Source organism: Columba livia, chromosome Z (assembly GCF_036013475.1).
Source record: "Columba livia isolate bColLiv1 breed racing homer chromosome Z, bColLiv1.pat.W.v2, whole genome shotgun sequence".
Lineage (NCBI taxonomy): Eukaryota > Metazoa > Chordata > Aves > Columbiformes > Columbidae > Columba > Columba livia.
Genome location: NC_088642.1, coordinates 42932822 through 42953778, shown reverse-complemented (window position 1 = coordinate 42953778; position 20957 = coordinate 42932822). Strand labels below are relative to the sequence as shown.

Here is a 20957-nt window from a genome sequence, read left to right as displayed (position 1 = left end):
AGGTGGCTGTTTGTGTGGCCAAGTGATAGAAAATCACTCGATTTCCACGTACAGTTATATTTTTCTGATCACTTCCATGTTTAAGCAGCTCACTCCCTAAGCTGTCTTTTAATGGTTACTTTAAGCTATTGCTAGTGCAATATGTAATGCAGCTGCTTAATTACTTTGTGGCATGAGCTGGCAATGGAACAGCTTGATTTTTCTGAGTTGTCCCTAGATGCTTACATGGTAATTGAGATATACCATATACCATTTCATTCCATTCCGAACGTTTGTTTGGGATTTTCAATTTTCTTTATGTGCAGACTTATATTTGTTCTTACTGGGAGTAAATCTAGGTGGTGTCTATGTATAACCAATTTTTTGTCCAGGCTTTTTGTTCTGGCATGTATGTTTATCATTATCACATTGTCATATACAGTCTAATTAACATGTTTAACTACACTTTCAAGTGGAAATTACTACTGTGGGTTGCTCAGGTTAACTAATTGGTCTTTTTGTGACGAGGAGAACATGCATTTCATCTATTTAGCATTCCATTGTAGTTGGATGGTATTGCAAAGCAAGTGTCTGTAATTTAAGTTAAATGCTAGCTGGTTTTATCTGAATTTATTATTTGAAGTGTGATAATTCAAAACAACACATATGACATATGTTGCCATCACTGTTTTCGCTAATTTAGGCATACCCAAACTAGCTTTACTCTAGGTAGCACAAGTTCTGCTAGTATCTGCATAGGACTGAGGTTTAAAAACTGTTCAGAGAAGCAATGTTGATCCTCTGCTGATTGCCAGGTTTAATTATTGCAGAAAGTATCTGCTTGAAGTGTACTGAACACTGTCATATTAATTTTGACATTAAGTTTGTATAGCGTTCAAGGTGCCAAAAAGTGTGTCGTGTCCTATATGCTTATGCAGAAAGTTATAACTTTCCAGTCATAATGAGTCCTTTTCCTCAGAAAATCCTGTAAAGTAGTGCTTTCTAAAATCCTTGATATCTGTATTTTATGCAATCTAATGCTTTCAAAGAGGAGTAAATTTCCAACTGGATTTAGTATACAACTTCTACAAAAGGAAACCTGGAAAATATTTTTAAGAGCTGTGAGCAAGTCTTATGTTCTATTTGGCTTGTAAGAATACTGCCTTTGTCTGTACATATATATCATAGAAAAGGGTAGGTAATGTTATAGGGTTTTTTTTTTACCTTTGAATTAATATATTTCTTTATTTTACAGTGCAAAGAAAGAATGAGGCCTGTCAAAGCAGCACTGAAACAGCTGGATCGACCAGAGAAAGGCCTTTCTGAAAGAGAGCAGCTGGAACATACGAGACAGTGTCTGATCAAAATTGGGGATCACATTACTGAATGTCTAAAGGAGTACACAAATCCTGAACAAATTAAACAGTGGAGAAAGTAAGTAATTCTCAGTGTTTTTTCTTGAAAAAGGAAAAATCTATAACTCTTTCTATTAAACAAAACAGGTATTAATTTTTTCTCTCATTTCTTATTTTCCCTTTCCTGTATCTTTCTGCTGTTTTAAGTAGGAATCTATAAGAAGATTATTATAAATGTTTCTAACTTTTAATTGATTTACTTTCTCATACTGCACACCAATGTATTTTGTCCGGTCAGGGAGTCATCTCATTTCTTAAAACTGAAAGTAAACACTATATAATTTGTTACATAAGCAGTCTTACCTTTATGGATCTATTTTTTTCACTTTGAGTTGCTTTTGGTTTTTTTGTTAATTCCTGATAAAAATAGGCAATTCTAAATTTGTGTTGACCTTTGTAGCATTTTGAGTTGAAAAAATATTTATTCTTACAATACTCTAAAATTAAATTACATATTGTATATTAACCATGACTCGATAGAAAGTTTTTTCATAACGTGCTCAGATGTATTGAAAAAATGAAAAAAGAGTTTACATCTTTAAGAGGTGGCAGTTTAAAAAAAAAAAAAAAGTTTAGTTTGTAAACTTCTCTATTTAATTGTTAAATTCTTAGGGCAATTTGAGTTACTTTTATCAGAATGTGCACTTCAGTCCTTTATAGTTGAAAATACATCCTGCACTTCCATATACACGCATCTGTTAAGTGTTTCATTTTCCTGAAGATTTCTGTTAGTGTAGAATACTTCTGCTGTTTCTGTTTGCTTTACTTCAAAATATAAAGGTGATCTGAGATACCAAAACCAAGATCTGTGTCTTACATTTTAGTAAATGCTGGATTTCTTTAACTGGAAACTCATAATAGTGCTATTACTAATAATAATGCTATGATATTATATATAGATTAATAAAATATGTATTTCAGCTTTTTGATAGGATGTATAGTTAAGCTACGTAGCTTACATTAATAACTTTATGTAATGTTATACAGGTGTCATTAGGCACACGATTGACTGGTTGTCTACTTTTGTAAACCTCTACACCAAAATTGTAATGTTTAAATAATCGCAGTGAAGGAGCAGACTGTTGTTTCCTGAGCCTGTACACTTCAGATATTTCTGAACACCAGTATTCTGTAGTCTTTTAAGCATTGCACCTATACATTTGACTGAAAGAATTCTAGAATTCAGATCTGTTATCAGTGATAATAGAAGCAAATGTTTTCTTCAGGGTTTTGGCATCTTGACAGGAAAAGACTTGATTTGTTATTCTTCCATTCCTTTGAGCATAGATTAGGCACAAGTTTATTGCTGTGCCACTTCCATCCTCTTTCACGGTTCCGATTTGGTTTCAAAAGCTTTGACCAGGCTTTGGAATTCTATGGAAAAAATGTCTGATATTTTCGTGAAGTAAGGCTTGGTCAGATGTCTTACACGGCAAGAGATTTCAAGTTTGGAATAATTTTTACTTAAATTTTTATTTACTGAGTGGTAAATGCTGAAAATTCAAACAAACTTTCAGAAGACATACTTAAGCTGATAGCTATTTTTTTAAGCAGTTTCACAAATCATTCTGTTAACAGTTGTTATTAGTACTACTTTCCATGCACTTTGCGCACTATGAAGTAAAAAGTCACAAATTGTTAAAGGAATTAATCTTCCAAATGGTTGAAATAAAGCTAGGTAATGTTTGCTGTGCCCTTAGACAATGCATTGCAAATTTTATAGTGTTTCTGGTTTACTGAATAATTTCAGCAATTTACAATAATTTCAGTAAAACCCACATTCTTTTGCGTAATACAAGAAAAACAAATGTATAGAAGAATTATAACTTCTCTTTTCTTCTTCCTTCAGAAATTTGTGGATTTTTGTCTCTAAGTTTACAGAATTTGATGCAAGAAAGCTACACAAACTGTATAAACATGCAATCAAAAAACGCCAAGAGTCTCGGGTAATATTTTCAGTCACTTTCTCAATACACAAATACATATTTAAGTCTTATAACTCTTTATTAGATTTAAAAGATTGTAAGGAACATAGAAATAACATTTCAAGTAGCATTTGTAGTAATCTCTTTTGTTAGGATACTCTTCCAATGAATTCAGATGAACTTCAGGACTTAGCAATGAGTTTTTATACTTGTCTCTTTTAGCAACACAATGACCAGAATATTAGCAGCAATGTGAATACACACGTAATTAGAAATCCAGGTAAGAAACCTTAAGTATATTCTTGTGTTAGGTATCTTAGTTTTTATTTCATCTCTTGTCTCCTAGATCTGTCTCCCACACTGCTAATCATCACAGAGATAGGTTGGTTAGCAAAACCAGTAGTTTGCTGATGAAATCCAGCTGAGTACACACTGAAGCTGTTCCTTACTGGTTTTAGTAGCAAGTTATTTGACCAACCTGTAAATTTCTTGGAAATTCTGTGCCTATTTGTAGCTGTTGTAATGTCACTACTGTGTAAGAAAGTAAGCTATTCCTTGAAGTCATAGTTTGTAATTAAAATTAGTCACATGTGCTGTCTTTTATTATTCACAATAACACTAATTTTTCTATGCTCCCACACCTGCCTTCTTGTAATACTTGATTTTATCTTGTGTTATATAACACTTTTAGTATATTTTCATGGACTTAAAATCAACGGTGTATCTTAGGAGTACCACTGAAAGGCTTTCATTAACAAGGCGTACCTTTAAAACTTTTATTCATGCTAAGACCTTCTTGTAGAAGAAGGTGCTACCATTCTGTCTAAAATTGCTCCACAAAAGACACCTCTAATTACTGCTCATTGGGACCACACTTCACTTCATAGACTGAAGAGAGGCTGAAAAGTTCAGTTCCCAAGTCCTGTACATCCACAGTCTAGATTGCTTCCCTCTTACTTCTGAGGTTACTTTCAGTTCACTTGCATTAGTGCATTTGTATTTCCAGTATTTAGATCTTGTTTCTGTCACATTATAATGTCAATTTCATACTGTTTTGCATCTGACGTGTAGAAGTGCAATCTGAATTAGTTGAAGAAAAGACTTTATGATACTTTCTTTTAACCTCTGCTTTATTAAACAGATGTGGAAAGACTCAAGGAGAATACAAACCATGATGACAGTAGCAGGGACAGTTATTCTTCTGATAGACATCTCTCACAGTACCATGATGCTTACAAGAAAAGTGACTGTAGGAAAAGGCCTTATTCAGCCTTCAGCAATGGCAAAGATCATAGAGACTGGGACCACTATAAACAAGACAGCAGGTGAGTTTCTTCAGCAGTTTCCAAATCTGTTTAAAATTTCCTTCCTGTTTTTGTAGTATGCTTTGTAGCAAGCACCAAAACATCTTTTTTGAGTAATGCAAAATTGCAATGATGATATCTCTCTAATGCGCTTCTGCTGATTTGACCGTGGCTCTTCATGTGTGTTCAGTAGCACTAAAACAAATCATTTCTGTTTTTCAGATACTACGGTGATAGTAAACATAGAAAGTTAGATGACTACAGGAGCAGAGACCACAGGTCAAACCTGGAAGGAAGTTTAAAAGACAGCTGGGCTCATTCAGATCACCGTTCCCATTCAGACCACAGGATACATTCAGATCACCGTTCCACTTCAGAGTACAGTCATCATAAATCTTCTAGAGATTACAGGTACCACTCAGACTGGCAAATGGACCACAGAGCTTCAGGTAGTGGCCCAAGGTCACCATTAGATCAGAGGTCTCCATATGGTTCCAGATCTCCTCTAGGACACAGATCTCCATTTGAACATTCATCAGATCACAAAAGTACACCTGAACATGCATGGAGCAGCCGGAAAACATAACAAAGACTGAAGTTTTGTGGACTCTCTTTTAGCCATATACAGTAAACTAACACAGTAATTGCCTTACATGACTTGAAAGATAAGGACTGGATATTCTATCAGTAGCAGTATTGTTACTTCTTTCTAGGATGCAAGGTCTATTATCCCAACAGAAGAAAAATATTTTTGTATTTAAAGTTTATGCTGCACTGTGCTGCAAATGTCGTGGCACTCTTTTTTAAGAAATGGAAGATGTTTACTTTTACAGGGACCTCAACACTGCCCCTTTGAGACTGGATCTTACTATAAAACTCATAATGTCAAGGTGGTTTTAGGCTGAACATGTTTTAAATTATGTTTGTAAATGAACGTTTAAACACTGACCTGTGTTTATTTCAGGAAGGAATGAGGAGTTTCTTTTTCTTTAGTTTCTTAGTAAAAACTCTCAAGGACTTTGTTCACTTCCCAAAGCTACTTGTTTACATTTTACACTGCGACCACCCTGCCGCTTTTCATCACAAGCTTGAATATTTAAATTCTGTACCTATAACTGTAAAATAGCCAGGATTTCTCCTGATTGTGATCAGTTATAATGCCTTTTTACAAAACAAACTAGTAATAATAAAAAAATAAAAATTAAAAAAAAAAAAACACGAACAAATGGTTGTAAATTACTGTAAATTAATTAAATGAGCTTTTTTCCCTCTCAGGCTTTTTTTGACTGTTCATTTCCTCATCAACTCAGGCCTTCTTAAGTGTGAAATAAAATCAGTCTACCTACATGTTCTAATAAAAGACCTTGATCAGGACACTGTTCAGAATGTAAAAATGGGGAAAGGGAAAATTTTATTATGTTTTGTGCTCCTTTTTTATTAGATACTTTAGACACATGCTTGGGTGTTTGTCTTTTTGTTTGGGTGGGTTTTTTTGTTTATTTTTGTCGGGTTTTTTTTTGCTTTGGGTTTATTTGTGGTTGGTTTTGGGTTTAGTTCTGGATTGGTTTGTTTCTTTTTCCTATTAAACTGTCAGTGTTGTGACTGTTTGTAATAAAACAGTAAGAAACATCCAGCTAAACTGTGCTCTGGAAAGCTTTTCAGGTGCATTGGTTTTAAAGGAGTGTTAAATAGCTGAACACTTCATAATCCAAATCAGCCAAAATTTACTGTAAATCCATTTGTGTTCCCTCTTCAACATGGGCAATAATGTCAAATGTGCTATGCAGCCAGTTAATATTTTAGAAGATTTGAATGACTTTACTGACAGAATTGTTACAGTGCACACTGATTGTACATAGATAACTTCTATCTGAGAAATTAAATTTAAACTAAAAGGATCTGTGGGCTCTTGTAGTTTTCTGCTGTGTTTTTCTCTGCAGTGTTACTTTTTCTCAAGTTTACTCATTAAAAAAATTAAACTCTTAATTACTGACTAGGGAAGATACCTAGCCTGGGATCATGGTTGGAGCTGTATCTGTTGCTTCAGTTTTTTTCTCTGCTCTTGCAATGTCAAGCATTTCTTCCAATTAAACAGGTTTGTATGAAAGCATTAATATAGAACCAAAATCTGTCTATGGAGTATTTGTTGGGATCTCACTGTAGACATAGTTGGTGCACATTAAGTTTTAAGCTTATTTAATGTGGGCTGGGACTCAATTAATGCTGCTTCATGTCTTAACTCTTCATCTTCCCAGGATCTGGAGGGTCTGGAGCTGTTTGGCTTTTGACCTTAATTGCTAAAGCAGTGTTTAGGCAGTGGAATGGTGTCTGATAATGTTGTGCATGTGTGCCATGTGCCTTCCACTTCCAGTGGTGAAAATCTAGAAGTTGGAGCACCTTTAACCACTGACGGATGCTTGCTGCTTGGGAAGTGCATAGATCCATCAATGGAGCGTAGAGAGAGCAGTCCCAACAAGCCTGGTTTAGCGTCAGTGTAGCTGTATTATGGCATTGCGGATGAACATGTAATTTGACATGCTTAGTCTGCATCCTTTTTTGTTAAAGGTATCTCAGGTCTTTCTGAACAAGCAAGACAACACACTTAATTGGTGGCTCTGACGATTATGATCTTTAGCATTTAGTCTGCTTAGTTTGGGTTAACTTTTATTCAATCGTATTTACAGATTTACAAATCACATTTGCAACAGTTAAATTTTTCCCCTGTTTTTAGTAAAGTATAAAGTTTGATGGTGGAGATAGCCTCCATTGCTTAGGAGGCTGACTGTTGTGGTCTATCTTACTATTTAAGAGAATCCTGTCTCCTCTGCAAATAACCCATCTGTAATTCATTTTCCATACACATCCTTCTGTTGCTCATTTTAAGTGAAGAGCCTTCATGGAGTTTGTCCAGTTTCAAAGCATCCGTCTCATGTTGCCTGTCCATAAGATGTTTTGGGAAGAATTTTGGCAGCTGCAAGAGACGTCCTTGTTGTTGATAAAGATTTGGGTGTTTCATGTGCTGTGCAGGGATGTCTAAGATTTCCATCTTAATCCTGTCATGTATTTCTAGTCTAACATTGCCGGTACTATCTAAAAAGAGTAGGTTGTTGGTCAGTCCGAAAAAGCACATGGAAAAATATATTGCTGCTGTTAGCTTATGGACAAATGCCTGCTCTGACTGGTTGCCCTTAGCTCATCAGCTGCTGTGTTGGCATCATCATTTACCTCCTTAAAGGCACTCTGTTGTCCCCATTTTGATCTCCAGTGCAGATGTCCTGATGTCTGAGTGACACTCAAATAGCTTCTGGTTTCTGAGAGCCTTTCACTACCATCACAAACAGGACTTGGAAAAGATTGAAGCACCAGCCACAAAAGGATGGCAGTTTATGCAGAAACATGTCGCTCCTACAAAAGGAGTGTGCCCCAGCTGCCCTTGAAGACATGGTCATCACAGCAACCAAGAGCACAGACTTGTAGGCAGAATACCTTTGATGCCTTTCTTCCTTCTTTTCAGAGCGAGACTGAATTGTTTTATCCATGTATGATGCCCTGTCATCAACAAATAGATCTTGTCACCTCCACTGTTTAGCTGCAGGGATCTCCAGAATTACACTTAGTGTTCTGTTCAGTGCCAACAGCCAAGACTGAAGACACTAAAGGAGATCATCCTGATACAGCTTTTCTTCATGATGAGACATTTAATTGCAAGTTTCTCCATAGTCAGATTTTATTTGAACAGCAAATTAGTTAAATCCTAGCTTCTTTTTGTGTACTATGGCTGAAATTAGGTCCTTTTTTTTATTTATTTTTTTTAACAGAAATAAATGTAGACAATCTCTTGCTTTCATTAGAGACCAGTAGAGACTATTAAAATAGGCAACACCTGGTGTGAGTCATCCACTTGTACTGATCAAAGTTTGTTTTTCTGAACTATATTGGTACAGAGAGGTAGTGCTGTCACTTGTGTATCTTCATTCTTCCAACAAGCTAGTATGGTTGCACCTGAAATTTAAGCTTTATTCTTAAAACTTTATGCTAAAGCTTTTACTTGACGCTTAGCCTTTTCATTTTTCTCTGTCGTACAATTATTATTCTTAAAATATAAGTTGACAATGACTGGGTAATGGGGAGCACAATCTGGTCCACCCGTCTTTATACTCTCACACTCAGCGGGGTCAGTGAAAGCTCTTTGTTTGGATATAGCTAATACTAAACCAAAAGATGCTTCTAGTGTGTGTTTTCCAGCCACCTACCCCTACCAATTCATTGGTAACTATCTTTTTTATTATTTTCAAAACTTTTTTAACAGGTGAAAATTTGCTTTGGGATAAATAATGACATTTAATTATGATTGTTAATTTGGATAAAGAATTGCTATTGTCCTGTTGAAAAGAAAGTAATTATTTCTAGACCTAACATACAAAGAAAATCTGCTTTTTTAAATTATGTGTAGCATCTTCATAAACCTATTGTGGAAGCTGCTTACTTTGTTTTTTCACTCTAAAGCTTAGCATTATGCTTTTAATTCACATTATATTGATAAATTTAAAATATAGCAACAGAATTTTTTAAACAAATGTTATTTGTTCATGTTCTGTATAATATATATTGTAGATAAAGTTGAGGATGGTGTTGATTTAAAAGAAAAGTGGCAAGTTCTGGTCAAGTGCATAACTTTTAGTTTACTCCAAGACTACATGATTTATGTAAACCGCTAAACACAGAATATTTGCATGCATTTATTGTCAGTTATCAAGACTGCATTTCAAATTTGTTTTCCACTGTATGACTTCATGAATCATAATCATTCACAGGAAATAAACTGAGCAGATACCTGTTACCTGGATTTCTGAAGAAACTTCAAAGCTATTAGTTACAGTTCTCTGTTTAGTCACTGCCCAAGATCTAGCTGTAATCCCAAACTACTTAGTCCAAGCTTGATTCATTACAGTATTTTTATTCTAGCTCTGAGGAAACACGTAGCCATCTAATGGTCTACAATGATATATGTGAATTATATGTGAGGTTGCTGCTCTCTGAACCTCGGTTAAATGTTTAATCCTTCTGTAACAAGTGACCCACAACCTTTGGCCACAGCAAGAAACATGGCTTAATACTCCTGTGCACCTGGATGTCTCTTCCGTTGTGGAACTAACAGAAGATACCTCCTGCACATGTAATGGATGTGTCAATAGCCAAGCAGTAGTGGTCTATTTCACCCTCCTGAAGTGCTTCCCTGGCAGCATATATTATCTGTTACATGATTGAACATAAAGATAATACTGATCAATTTGTCTCCTACCCCATGGCCACAAAGGGCCCTACAGCACTTTGAGAAAAGGCCAGCTGGACACAGGCTGCTGGACCAATTCATACATTGGACAGGTCAGTCTGGTAAAGTCTGCAAGGAATGGGTCATGGGCCAGGTCTGATTGGCAAACCACAGAATGGTACTGTGTTTGCACCAACAATAAGGAAGGCATTGCTGTAAGGATGACAGTCTTAGAGCTGTGTATGAGATTAAGGTTTTACAGCTGTGTATGGAGTGCATGGCTACATTTGTGGGGAAGAGGAATCACACCAGTGTGTGTTTCCTGGGTGCCACCCAAGTTATCACTGGGGAGATGGTGTTCCAGGGTACTGCCTGTCACCTGACCCCTACTATTCAAACCTAAAGTATCCAAGCCCAGCCTGGTACTAAATGCCCCAATTTTCCCAGCCAAAATTCCCACCCCACAGCTTCACTTTTAGTGTTTCTCAGTGTGTGGTTTTGACAGCTTAACCCAGAGACAGGGAAGAAAAGCCCTTCTTTAAGCTTTCCTTTCCTTCCAGTGTACTACTTCTGAATCCATCTTCCCAACCCTACGCCAGCTTTCTACCAAGGCCATTAACTGCACCATCCAATCAATTTGTTTTCTCCAAGACCTCCAACTCAGTACACTCACACACACACACACACTGCAGCCTATCTACAGCTGGTTTTTTTTTTAAAGTGTGCTGTTTCTGTTGCTAACAACACCCACCTTTACTCTTGACTGGCTGTTGCCATTTGCATCCTTGTAAAATCAATGCTTGATTTTCTTAGTGAGGATTTTGGAAACCTGGGCAGGGCAGATAGCTCTTCCCCCATATCAATGAAGGCAGCTGTCAGAGAACAGAAAATGAAGCCATCCCAGGGGAAAAGTTATTCATGCAATGTATCTAGGATTCTGTGAAGCACACTGTGTTCTTGGAAAATGTTTGTGTTCATATCTGACCTAAGATGAGTTCATACATCTAAGATGGGGGATTACTGTAATATCTACAAGGCTAGAAGTCACGTAGAGGAATTAAGGTGAGATACGCCACAAGTCTGTTCTGAAGCTGTTAATACAGAACTAGCAAAACTGCTAGAACTGGTAAAACCAGAGTGTTGCAACAGCCCTGTTCTTGAGAGTTCTTCAGACCATTGGAGTGGTTTAATGGCAGGTGAAATACTATAATCAAAAAGTTGTTGTCCTATGAGCAGCTACTGTTAAAAGTACAATTCATGTGCTTTATTGAAAGCAAGCTGAAAAATACATTATGATTGAAGACTTACAGAAATCACTGAATCACAACTTTGTGAAGTTTTAAAATATAAACTTTTGGTCCTGTTAGAAGGCTTAAATTTAGATCTAGATTGAGTTCATTAACTAAGGATGAAGCCCAATCAACATACTTGGACATCAATTATTTGCTACAAGTAAATATTTTGTCACAGGTATTTCAGAAAGCTCGGGTTTAAACCTGTCTTATCTGAACATAAACATCCAGAAGTCATGTCAGAAAATCACATACTACTGATCATATGCTTTTATCACTGCACTACTCCAAGACCTCAACTGAGATTTAATTGCAATAGAGTTAGTATTTGCTGAAGTAATTGGAGTATTTGAAAAATAATCTTATCACCACTTTAAATTAGCTACTTGTTTTGGTTCGTAGTAATCCTAGCACTGGTAAGTGACTACCTGTAGTGTATAGACCAATTAAAATTAGGAAATGTTTCTTTAACATTCCTTTTAATCACAGAGGAGCAAAGAGAACTTCAAAGCTTTGATTTTTTTTTTTTTTTTATGAGAATATAAAATCATAATTATTTTAAGTGAAAATTAATCCTATAAGTTTCTGGGATACTTAAGAATATATTCTGTGAAACTATCTTTGTCTGTTAGCATCATAATTATGTCTTGTGAATTTTGGAAATGCAAAATGTAGTTGATGACTAAGCAACACACACAAATACCATGGCACTGCGCATCAATAATAAAACTGTCAGAAGTCCACTGCCTTAAATACCTTTCAGTTCTTTTGTCTGGAAGCAACTGTTCCATCTCTTTTCAGTACTATTAGAAAAGCTGTTCATATGAGAGAGAGCTTTCTGTCCTAAATTTTTAACTACATTAGATTTTTTTTGGGGGGGGGAGGTTTATGATATTTTTCCTGTAACAAAATTTGCAGATGGCTTCTCTATCCAGAATAGGCAGATCAGTTTTAAAATATCTCAGACAGAAAACTGTCATTCTACCTCACTGAAGTCTATCAAAACTATCAAATCTAGAAGGGTATGGTCTAATCCAGTCTTTACCCTGAGGTGAAAGTAAACAGGGCTGGAAAATTACCCTTACCTTCTCCAGGTATTAAGGGTTCAATAAGTCATGTCAAATTCTAAATACATCTGGAGTTAGGATCCAGATATTCATTAACCATAATGCTGAAGGGAAACATGGGCAGGAAATACTCCATGAGCTTTAACAAAAAAAAAAATGCACATGAAGCACCACATTCTCTGGTTTGGTGCTTTAGAACTATATTCTTCTCTTCAGTGTATTGTACTAGGACAGTCTCTAGCTAGTGCCTAAAGAGAGATGTTTGGAATACATGTCACAGAATTGCAGGATGTCTGGGATTGGAAGGGACCTCAAAAGATCATCTAGTTCAATCCCCTCGCCGGAGCAGGGGATGACGTTACACAGAAATGTGTCCAGGTGGGTTTTGAATGTCTCCAGAGAAGGAGACTCCACAACCTCCCTGTGCAGCCTGTTCCAGTGCTCTGTCACCCTCACTGAGAAGAAGTTTCTTCTCAAATTTAAGTGAAACCTTTTGTGTTCCAGTTTGAACCCATTACCCCTTGTCTCGGTTGTCACCGAGAAGAGCCTGGCTCCCTCCTCCTGACACCGTTTACATATTTATAAACATTAATGAGGTCACCCCCCAGTCTCCTCCAAGCTAAAGAGACCCAGCTCCCTCAGCCTTTCCTGATAAGGGAGGTGCTCAACTCCCTTAATCATCTTTGTTGCCCTACACTGGACCCTCTCCAGCAGTTCCCTGTCCTTCTGGCACTGGGGGACCTAGAACTGGACACAATATTCCAGATGTGGTCTCACCAGGGCAGAGTAGAGGGGAAGGAGGACCTCTCTCGACCTGCTAACCACCCCCCTTCTAATACACCCCAGGATGCCATTGGCCTTCCTGGCCACAAGGGCACAGTGCTGGCTCATGCTCATCCTGTTGTCCACCAGGACCCCCAGGTCCCTTTCCCCTACACTGCTCTCCAATAGGTCATTCCCCAACTTATACGGGAACCTGGGATTGTTCCTGCCCAAATGCAAGACTCTACACTTTCCCCTGTTATATTTCATTAAATTTTTCCCGCCCAACTCTCCAGCCTGTCCAGGTCCCGCTGGATGGCAGCACAGCCTTCTGGCGTGTCAGCCACTCCTCCCAGCTTAGTGTCATCAGCAAACTTGCTGACAGTGCACTCTGTGTCTGTGAGCTAAAAGATCATCCTCTAAGTCCTCCATATTCCAGCACAGTCTGGTCAAGTTTTTAAAGTATAAACTCCCATTCTATCTGGTGTGTTACCTGTGATAGTGCAGCCTTCCCCATTCTGTTTTAATTAAGTGAATGCATTATAAGATGAATAATATTTACTCTTAGACAAGAATATGGCTAGCACACTAGAACACGAAGTATCTGAAAGGCACAGTATGCCCAGTTATTACAGTCTGCAAGTATGTATATCTCTTTGAACAGTTACCTTTGTGAAGCTCAAGAATGCAGTCTAAGACAAGCACAGAAGACTGCACTTCTGCAGTTTTAAAATTCTAGAGAAACTCCATAATCATGACTGTGTGGGGAAAAACAACCCTAGTTGCTCTCTCACAGAGACACAATGGGAGAATGTGTGAAGTTTAAAGAATTTCCATTCTTTCAAGTTACAGTACTTAAACCAAGGATGTATGATGTATCTTATAGCATCAATGTAGTCATAAATCACCAAATTTCTATTTTTTCAATATTCCATCTGTTCTTAAGGATCACTCTTGTAATTTGGTGGAAAATTATTAATATGGAGAACATGTCATTCAAGTATAAAACTTTAAACAGACCTTATTATTAGAACCACAACCTATGTGTCCATAATTACAAAAAAGATGTTGTCATTATTAATGTGAAATTCACTTACATAGCCTTTGGGCTATGTAGCTGGCATCATCTGTGGACAGCATTTTCTCAAAGTACTTAGTTGTGAGTAATTTTTTCCATTCATAACCTAAAGGCTTAATATATGAGTTTGTAGTATACTACCAAAAAGAATAAACAGATGGACTGTTTCAATAGATACGCTGCAAACATTCATAATTGAGGCAAGACTATTTTTAGGTTATAGTATTTTCAATTTTTTTTTCCATAAATGTAGGAAAGACTTGACATTCGCACAGTTGCAAAACAAATCACTTAAAAGTTAGGAGATTCCAGAACTAAGTTTTCTTGCAGAATCTTAATTCAGACCTCCCTATGCAATTCTCATTATGTGATTTTCAGAGTCCCAAAACACTTTTTCTAGGGAAGCCAACCTCATCCATTGCAGAGAGTACATGAAGAGAGCACACTCCAGAATGCACATGAAGCAAATTCAGTATTTCTTTTGTCACTATTCAGTGTATGATCGCAGAATAAAAAACTGTTTCTTCTCAGGTGCAGTGATGCACTCCACTTAGTACTGCAGACACTTTAAAATATGTTTTACGAGATGAGTTGGTGTTATTCCAGCATAATACGAGGACACAAAACACAAACCAGTTAGTACTAATGTGTGTGAACACTAAAATTCTTTAACGTATTTTATTTTAACCTCACCTGGTGGTTCCAAATACTACAATTTATTCAGTGTTTGTTTATTCCCTAGCACCTTCTTTCAGCCATCAGTATTGACTCAGATCTCTTGGCCTAGGATTTTTTCTTCTATGTCATTCCTGAGCCCACCAGGTATCTCCAGTTGCAGCAGGTTGGCAAGCACAGCTGGTGGCAGATGTTCCTGTTGGGGCAACCTGGGAGACAAGCTCATTCGTCTGAAAAATAGCATGTGGGAATTCTGATCGCTAAACCAGGTCTTTTCATTGGCTCCTAAAAACAAAATACTCAGCAGATATGAGAAACAAAATGAAGAAGCTGAAAGCACGCATAGTGAGGGAGGCACGTTCAGAGTTACACAATAGTTCACAAATGTAGGAAATTAACTGGGTACAGATGTTGTCCTGTTTCTCTTGATATCTAAAATCAGCAATTAGTAATAAAATAAGTTAATAAGGTCCACAGATGTTAGGTTTTAGGCACTTATTAGGCTTTAAGTCACCAGAAAAGTATCTGTTAAGATAAGCAGAAGGGTAGGAGACAATGTGCTTGCTCTCAGAAGATCAGGTGGTGACACCAGCGCAAGCAAGTTACAAGCCAAATAACAAATGTAATGCATATGCAAAGGATTTCCTGGAAATGTAAAGAATATGTACCATCTGGGAGAATATAACCTGTGTCTGGGAATTGTTCAGGGCCCTCACTAGGTGGAGCTATCCCCTGAGATGCCTGAGTGACGCCTGTCTGTCATTAAATGGAATGCTTGCTTCTGAAACCTTCACCCTGGTTTTAGAAGTTCCTTCAACATTTTATGGTAATTTTATGGTAATTGCTCTATGGTAGGAACTCGCAGACGAAATTGCTTCTTCTTGAATTTTTTTGAAGAGAAGTGCTCATCAAGATCATGAGCGAGACAGAGTCCTGCCTGTATCTCTGAGAGAGAAAATGTGGAACAGCTGCAACCTTCCCTTGGCTCTCTCTTCCCTTCTGTTGTAGAGATTGGTGACTGGGTTGAACATAATGTTAAAACTAAACAGGGAAGCAAAGCATCACAGAATCTAAGAGAAGATGTTTAAAATCAATGTCTCATCTGAGGGATAAAGAAAGTGAACCTTTCGTTACGGATTTGGATAGCAGCATGATAGCACTGTGCAACACTTAGGGTTCTTGAAAAAGAGCGAAGCAGACAAAGGGCAAACAAAAATTTTTCCAGCAGTCCACGGATCTTAAAGTCTAGGGCAGTGCTTCTCACCATTGCTAACCTCTGCCTGACCTTGCTTAATCGTGTCTCCCAACAGCAATAAGGAATATGTCAGTTTCTCTGAGATGCTATAGCTTAAAAATCCTGAGTCCCTGCTCTGCCTGAGGAAACAGGCAGTCTGTGCATACATGTATGAGAAATGAAAACTCCCAAGAGGACAAAGACTGGAAACTGGTGGCTGAGTCCTGGAAGGGTATTCTGCCCCACCTGCAGAACTTAAGGAGAAGTGGATAGATCCTGCAGGTCAACAACCACTTTTACAGCTCATATCAATTACAGGATTTCAGCTTTTATGATCGCCAGGCCATTCTGAGGATCACAGACTGCTAACTGGTCTCACCTGACTGTGACCAAACATCTTGTCGGGTTTGTCAAGTCTGGTCAAACTGGTGAGAAGAGCTTTAAACTAGAAACAGCAAGGGAGGGAGACTTTGATCCACAATCAAGAGAGGAAGTTGTGGCCTGGACTAACAAGCAAAGGGCACAGGGTGATGTGGACTGGAGAGATCTCAAAGCCAGCAAAATGGGGTGGAAGGGGGCCCACCCCAAGTATAGGCACACAAATAAGGATGTGAAAAGAGGACTGCATGCTTGTGAAAGCTCTCACAACCTCTCTGTAAAATCATCATGACTGGGTGCCTCTCTACATGCATTCATCTAGGGATGTTACATGACTGCCATGACTTTTCAAATACAACAGAGAGCAGCTTAGCAAACTACCTCTGCCAGATCCCACAGGATCCTGGGATACAGCACATCAGGTCTCATGGGTTTGGATCATCTGCAAAAATGGGAACTTGTTAATTTACAGGGATTAAAGCTTTTAACCACTGAATAAATCAGACATCTAGATTCAATACTGCAGTCCTCAGAGCCTGCATACACCTGTTGCCTAATCCAGTAGTACCTGAAGGACCTCAATTTCCTATATTAAAATTTACTTCCTTTCTAAATTTCTGCTTCTGATCACATGCCCACACTACCTCCTGGCATCAAAGGTCTGAGCAGCTCAGTGCTACCTTCTGCCTACATCCAAGAGGATACACACTTCTATACATGTCTTCCCTCAGGGTTCAATTTTGTAGACATTTTCATTTGCCCCTAGATTGCCAGATCTCTTTGGCAAGACTTTTCCTGACATAATCCCAGAACTGTGATAGGTATTATCTATGTGTAGAAGGCTACGCTACGAATTTCTTCAGTCAAGGTAGAAAAATCTCTAAGTATAGGAAAATGAGAACACAAATCTCTGTTAATTACACAATGAAAAACAGCTTTTCCTTGTGGGCTGCATACCTGCTTGCTTGAACTAGATTTGTGGGTGTCAGAGTGGGAGGACACTGCTGAAAACCTAGAGATGAATTAGTAACTTCACCTCCACTGCTTCTTCCTTGCTAGCACAGGGCACTCAATGTAAGGAAGTTATGAGAAGTGTTTTGATCCTTTATGGAAAAATGCAGTTAATGGCAAGTGCTATGAGCTTGAAACAAAGCTTTGGAGGGCACAGGCAGGGGAAAGAGTTTCCTCGAGATTCAGGGATGCAGTGCGCCAGCCAAAGCTGATATACAATACTCTTATTCCTATATTCAATGTTATGTGTAAGGACGAAATAAATTACAAATGGAAGAACTGTATCCACCCTTTATGAGTAGGTTAGACTCAATGCTTATTCTGTGCACAAAGAACAGAGGTGAAAAGGACTGGCAGCGGATATGTGCTTCATTCAAGGTGGAGAAATGCCTAATTGTCTTAGATGGTCTATACCACCAAATAAAGTCACTTTGGCACATTAGAAAATAATATCCTGAGACTAAAAAATAAAAAATTAAAAAAATAAAAATGAAGCAGACTACATACATACTGAGCCACAGGCACACTTTAGCAAAATAAAAAGAAACAAACAACAAACTCTTAAATTGTTAACTGGAGAAGTTTCACTGATTACTATCAGGTAATCTTTATTGCCCATAATCAAAGTGCAGTTAGCAGCTCTATGTTTAAGGCAATTACCCCACCAGTGGTCACTTAACTACTGGTAGTTTAAATATCCAGTAAAAATATCCCCTGAGCAAAACTGAAACTGGGCTTTTTTTTTTTTTTTTTTCTTTTTGTCATTAGACTACCTCATTCACTTACAAATGAACTGCTTTTAGATTGCTGGGTTGCAGGTTTTGGGTTTCATTTTTTACTCAGAGAGATATTACATTTTTATTTCAAGGATAATTGTTAGTACTACTGGGATCTTTTCTTAATATTGAAAGAACTGATAAGGTTTTAACTTTGGAAGTGAACATCCTTATTTCCCCCTCCCTCTTGTCATGCTTCAGTTCACATCTCTGACTGAATGAAATGGATCTTTCCTGTGGAAACTGAATAGCAACAAGTGTTGAGGAAGATCATGCAACGCACTGCAGCTGATGGCAGCTGTTTGCTCTGAGACAGTGAAGAACTAAGCAAAAGCAAAATCCTCTGATATGTGCAGAACGAGAGATTCCACTTCAGACAATGAAGGAACAATATCATAAAACCTTTTTGAAAAAAGTTCTATTTGGCATTTTTTTCATAATTGTGAAGTTAGACTTTTTACCAGAGTCTGAAGCCGGAAGCAGAAAGCATTTCCATTTGTAAGGATCCTCTGTTTCAGTCAAAGAGCCATATCAGAATTACTAGGTTTTCTGAACAGGTCGACAACAAAAAATAATGTAGTTAGAAAAAGACAAAAAGTAATCCACAGTCTTACAAAGGTTAGCTGAAGATCTGCTGACAAAGTTAGCATTTATGTCAGTGAATATGCATGTCTACTTATGGAAAACTTTCAAGGACTCAGTTATCACTGAAATACTTGGTATTTTTTGACTGAGGAGCTTCAACTAGTTGCAAGAGGGCAGACGACTGTGATTGCCATAGACATAGTTACATCTGAAATTATTTTTCACCAATTATTTTATTATAGAGGAATATCTGTATCTGATTTCTCAATGAGACTATTTATTGATCTCTTTAGCATACATAAAGGCCATATCATTTGCAAGAAGAGGTGAGCCTCCTGACTTTTTAATGTGCACATTAAAAATACATATATATATATATATATGTATTCTAAAATGGTGGCATTCCAAAGAATCACAAATGCTACTTCTGTAAGCCACAGTATAATTACCAGGGCTTTTTAAAAGGATTTAAAATTGCTGAAGTGTTATAAAATTAATAAATAAAAATAATTTTAAAAGCACAAACCAAATCACATTTTTCAAGAAGTGTATTCTGTTATCACCTTTCTCTCATAGCTTATTATCAAATTACTTATTTTACAGATAATTAGTTCATCACGTTTTAAGCAAACCAGGAAGAGATGATTGGCAGCACCTGAAAAACAAAGGACTAGATGAAAGCAGGTCATACCAAACCCCTGGCATGGCATCAAGGCCAGGACAAAGGGATTAGAGATGGCACCACAGACAGTGATGTACATTACTTTTTAACTTGCCCTAGCCACCAAGAGGGTTTGCCACTCTTGGTCTATCTATAAGAGAGACAGGTTAGAGAAAACATCATTCCTTTGGCAGGAGACACTTCCCCACCTATAGAAAGTATGAGTTTCAATTCCGAGCAGTCTTTGAAGGCAGGTCTCATATACTTCCAAGCAGAGTGGTGCAAAAAAGCTATTTGTTCTGAGAAAGGACAGCTGCTTGATCAGGCACCTGGCGTTCTTAGAAAAGAGTGGCCAAGTTAAATGATTTAATCAGATATAACTAGATATGGACATATTTGTATTGAGGATGTTACAGGCATCAGCAATGATTTCAGGAGTGAGCTAACTTTTAAAATCACTTAAGTCATACACTGGACTGCTTGTTCAGGCACTGTGGTGCTAAGAAGCATACCATGCATGCATTTGGGCTGCACTGCCATCTAGTCAGACTTTTTGAGAGTGAGATACCTTTGAGCAAGTAAGACCTGTCAGGATCTACTGCAGGGGCTTGTAGCCTTTAGCTATCCAGTAAGAACTACTGGGGTAAAATTCTCATAGGACTTGACTTGGCAACTCCAGCTCAGAGGTAGGGCCTGCCTCTACCAGAGTTCTCAGCTACAAGGCACCTTGCACTTTCATCCATCAATGCCAGATAAAAGCTGATAAACCCTGTAGGATAATGATTATTACAGTAGCCTAAGAAGGCAGGAAACCTTTATTTAAACATCTCCTTCACATAATTTGGAGTGGAGAGTCCAACACAGATCTCTTACGTTCTAGTCAAATACGTTAATAATTTGGCTGTAGGGTATTTAAAGGATTTGGCATTCTCACCTGCTGGAACTGTTCTGCTTTCTGTAAAAAAAACTTGTATGGTAATGGAAGCATGGGACACACAAATGACAGCCTAAAAGATAAAACACACTAATTAGAAATCAGAGCCCTCGCTCTTATACAAACTTATGTTATATACCTTGTGTCATTCATTGGAAAACGTAAAGAGTCTGAGAATTAAAGGCCAAAATTAAGATTAGAATGCTTAACCACTATGATTCCATTCAAAATCTCTTCTTTCCTCTTTGTATCCTGACTCCTGCTTATTTTTCCTTTTTTTTTTTCTTCCCCACACAGAGCTGCTTTGGGAGTGGAGAAGGGGCCAGTACAGAAAGGATGGGGTGGCCTTGTTGCCTTTTTTTTCAAAACACATCCATCAATGAAAGCCTTATTAAAGGCAGTGCAAAGCTTGCAACATCACTTACTTCACTTCAGAGTGTATGTAAGTAAGTTGCACTTGCACATCCTCAAAACCCATAAACAAATGCATGGTATCCACAATGTTAAGGTAAGAGAATGTAAATAGTTGGTGATCTATTTTCTGGCAGAACAGCAGCAGTTTGAAAGGAAATCCACTACTGAAGGGCCCTAACTTGACCTTAAGAACAA

The 20957-nt window shown here is 37.6% G+C and overlaps 2 protein-coding genes across 3 annotated transcripts in view; one reads left to right on the top strand and one right to left on the bottom strand.

The window, feature by feature from the left end:
- Window positions 1–6521, top strand: part of CHD1 (chromodomain helicase DNA binding protein 1) — a 62094-nt gene extending 55573 nt beyond the window's left edge. For both annotated transcript variants that reach the window (XM_065045557.1, XM_065045556.1), the window contains 5 exons: window positions 1235–1413; window positions 3244–3340; window positions 3542–3599; window positions 4461–4644; window positions 4846–6521. In XM_065045557.1, coding sequence (XP_064901629.1) covers window positions 1235–1413; window positions 3244–3340; window positions 3542–3599; window positions 4461–4644; window positions 4846–5209 — 882 coding nt within the window. In that variant the 3' untranslated portion in view covers window positions 5210–6521. The remainder of the gene's footprint in view (window positions 1–1234; window positions 1414–3243; window positions 3341–3541; window positions 3600–4460; window positions 4645–4845) is intronic.
- Window positions 6522–7357: 836 nt separating this feature from the next.
- The window catches only part of RGMB (repulsive guidance molecule BMP co-receptor b), a 37532-nt gene continuing 23932 nt past the window's right edge, over window positions 7358–20957 (bottom strand). The window contains exon 3 of the mRNA XM_065045572.1: window positions 7358–20421. Coding sequence (XP_064901644.1) covers window positions 20284–20421 — 138 coding nt within the window. The 3' untranslated portion in view covers window positions 7358–20283. The remainder of the gene's footprint in view (window positions 20422–20957) is intronic.